The sequence below is a fragment of the Artemia franciscana genome, chromosome 19, assembly GCF_032884065.1.
Source record: "Artemia franciscana chromosome 19, ASM3288406v1, whole genome shotgun sequence".
Lineage (NCBI taxonomy): Eukaryota > Metazoa > Arthropoda > Branchiopoda > Anostraca > Artemiidae > Artemia > Artemia franciscana.
The window spans coordinates 23,598,032-23,601,765 of NC_088881.1; the positions used below are offsets into that span (position 1 = coordinate 23,598,032).

The following is a 3,734-nucleotide window of genomic DNA, read 5'->3' on the forward strand; positions in this document are numbered from 1 at the left end:
AAAGTTGGCTATAATCAATATGAGGCTCAATTAGAAATGGAGAAATATTTTGAGGCAACGGTTTGGATGGAATTATTGAAAAGAATTGGACCAAGCACAGAGCCTTGTTTCACATCTTTCTGTGCAGGTATGGATTTGCTCAGCTGGTTACCTAGTCGCCCTCGTATGGATGCATCACAATACTGATTCTAAAAGAGACAGCAGAGAAAAGAGTTTATTCCACTTCTCAATAGAGAAAAAATAGCATGTGAATGTATAATGGAGTCAAACACCTTTGAAATGTCGATTGAACACATATACAGGTTCTTTTTTAGCATCCTATAGCAATCTAAAACTGCCAAAAAAGTTGTGTATGCGTTTTGAAAACCCAAGCCTTCGTGACATCCGAACTGTTCGTAATTTGTGTTTATTTCTTGGGAGATCAGCTTTTCAAAAAGCTTACCAATTGATGAACAAATAGTAATCAGTATGTACGACTCACAAGCCTTTCGGTGTTTGTCTTCCTTAAGGAAACAGGTAACATGACCTCCCGAAAGAGCAGTTAGAATATATTGCTGAGAAATACAAACGTGAAAGAATAGTGACAAATACAGTATAGGAAGTGGGGTAGCGTATAGGAAGTGCACAGTATGCACCCCATCGTATCCTGGGGCTTTACCAGGTTTCATTAGACAAATTTGGGTCTGGAACAGCTGAAGTTGTGATGCAGAGAGCAAGTGTCTTCCTAGCCCTTCAAAGTAAAAACAAATGCGATGTTCTTACAATCCCAAAGGGGATAACTTCTTCAAATGCACCAATCGTTGAACATAGAAAGCATTCACGAACGTTTTTACAAGGGAGCTCTCCCATACTGTCGTGTTTCACTGATTTATTTTAAACCATGAAATAACAGGTTTTCAGATTGTATTTACGATCCAGGGTTTCTTCCTCCAAGTCTGTTTAGCAGCTCCAAATATGCTTAAAAATCGAGCTTTGACATAACAGGTTTTTACCAGGAGACGGGCTTCATTCTTTTTTGGAGGAGAGGAAGGCATTTCTACAATAAAAAGACTAGGACACCATAGAGCACTAATTATGGGCTCATTTATAAACTGATTTTTGCATTTTACTGCTTTTTATAAATTTGACTAGATAAGTAAATTATGAAGTACATTATGACAGCCCTAAAGTACTCTGTAGATTTTCTAATATTTTTTTTTTGTATAAGAAAACTAAAAAAGGTTTTGTCGAATGAAAAAATCTCTCTACAGACAAATTTCGCTTTGAATTTTCAAATTTTCGAATTCACTTGATCATATTTGAACCAAAAATAGCACCAGAAAATACGAAGATAAATCTACGGATTAGAATTTTGGAAGCTACAGGGACGAAGCTACAATGTCAATTATGGCTCTACTCTTAGCACACAAACATTTCGACAATGAAGTTCAGTTTAGATTTTTAACCATGAACATGTTATGTAGAACTAGTAAAGGCAATTTAAGTGCCACAAAAGCTGTTCTGCATTTTTGCGGGCTTTCATTGGCTGGTTCTTGTTTATAAGCGTTCCTTTACAAATATGTCTTAACAAGCTATCGCAAGCCAAGTACCTTTTCACCGTTTTTGGGATTTTTAGCTTGTTTATTTTTCCAAATGTTTGAACTCGCCCTAGATTTTTTCTTATATTATTTCGACACACGGCTGTCAGTCCAGAGTTAGTTTCTCCAAAGGTAGGATGAGTATTACTTAAAGATAGGAGAAATTGAAGCTTCTTATGTGTTCTATCCTTCAGGATTGTATTCCTTATTTTACTACAAATCCATTCACGGTCTAATGGAGAATTCTCACATCTTATCAAAAATTGTAACATTTCTATATCTTCCTTCTGTACGGCTTTGTCAGCTAAATTGAGAAAGTTTTCATCTAGTTCATCTTTATTTACGTTTTCAAATTTGTTCAATTTTGTGTTTTTTTTTAACAGGTATTTGATTATATTGTACCGTTTAAGTCGAAAAGCCCATACTAAAGGTGTGGAAACACCAGCTCCAAATGAAACAAGTAACTGACAAACTTGAGGCAAATTATGTGAAACAGCCTGATGTAATGGCTTCCGACCATTCCGACTTTTATAATTTGTATTTGCTCCATTTTTCAGAAGGTATTCAACCACAGAAAAGTAGTTTTCGTAATATTCACGTCTTGATTTCATTTTGGGTCTCAGCTCTATGACAGACAATAAAGGTGATTCGTCACATCCATCCACACCATTTATCTGTGCACCTGCCCGAACAAGCAGCTCACAAATACCAATGTTACCTGTTACTGCAGCTATTTGCAAAGGAGTCCTTAAGAAGCCAACCCATAAAATCCTTCTATTTGGGTTTGCTATATTTTCGAGAAGGCCTTTAACAACTTCAGAGCGGCTACCACCTGTCTTAATTGATATGACTTTCACACTATATACATTGCAAGCTACTTCTATTTCTGCGCCTGCTTTAATGAGCAGCTCACATATACCAATGTTACCTGATTCTGCAGCTATATGCAAGGCTGTCGTAAAGTATCCACCACAAGAAGTCCTTACATTTGGGTTGGCTCCATTTTCTAGAAGGCATTTAACAACATTATAGCCATCAATAAATCGACAGCATGCTACAGCTATCCATAAAGCTGTTGCTCCATCTACCTTGCGAACTGCATCTATTTCTGCCCCAGCTTTAATGAGCAGCTCACAAATACCAATGTTACCTCTTACGGCAGCTATTTGCAAGGGTGTCCACCAAAACCCAAACGAAAAAGAAAGGGAATTTGAATTTGCTCCATTGTCTAGAAGGCATTTAACAACGTCGTAATGACCATATATTATAGCTTTGTGTAAAGCCGTCATATCTTTTCTGTCAACAATTATGCGAACTGGTGTTCCGGCTTGAATTAACCGCTTACAAATACTCACACTACCATGTTTTTTTGCAGCTTTATGCAAGTATGTAAAGTTAATTTCTTTCTTTTTAACACGCGTTTTTGACACCATTGTATTTTCACGAACGACCTACTTAAACTGTTCAGTTGACTTGACCAGTATATCTTTTATATTATTACAGACGTCATTACAACTGACGTCATCGTATAGTTTTACTATAACATCATTTATAGTGGTAACCTACGATTAAGACGTGGTACACCATTTTGTCCAAGATTTTTATTCTGTCTATAATGGGTTTTACTTTAAATATTAGGCTTTGGTACTTACAAAAGGAACTAGGTATAAATCATATAAATGAAACCTTTCCAAAACAATCTTAATTCTTATATTTCAAAATGTCCAGGCTAATATTAATTTATTTGTTACAGCTAAGCTATCTTTCCTTGGATCCGTCGCAAGAGTAGTATAGTTAAATAAAAACACAAGTTTTAACAGCTGAAATTAAGCAGCACCATTAAAGCTTATCACGAACAGAAAGTATTCTCCATATGAAAGTGGCAGTCCCTTCCCGAATGCCCTGCTCTTTAAGCTAAAGTTTCTTCAGTTTTAAAATCTTAATAATTCTAACTAAACATCTTTGATGTTTCAGGGCTTGCTCTTAAAATGTTCTGACAAAATTTCAAGCTTTAATGTAAAGAGCAGAGCATTGCAGAGAAGATAGCCCCTCTCATATAAAGAGTAAGTTCTGTGCGTTGCAAATTTTAAGGTTTGTCCTTCTCTCATTAAAAAAAATAAATTAATTTCTAATCGTTATTCAAATTATGCTAGAAAA

The 3,734-nt window shown here is 35.8% G+C and overlaps 1 protein-coding gene across 1 annotated transcript; it reads right to left on the reverse strand.

Moving 5' to 3' along the window:
- Positions 1-1,465: 1,465 nt before the first annotated feature.
- LOC136039110 (ankyrin-2-like) lies at positions 1,466-3,010 on the reverse strand. The gene has a single exon (XM_065722594.1). The coding sequence runs from the start codon at positions 3,008-3,010 to the stop codon at positions 1,466-1,468; it is 1,545 nt and encodes a 514-aa protein (XP_065578666.1).
- Positions 3,011-3,734: the final 724 nt, after the last annotated feature.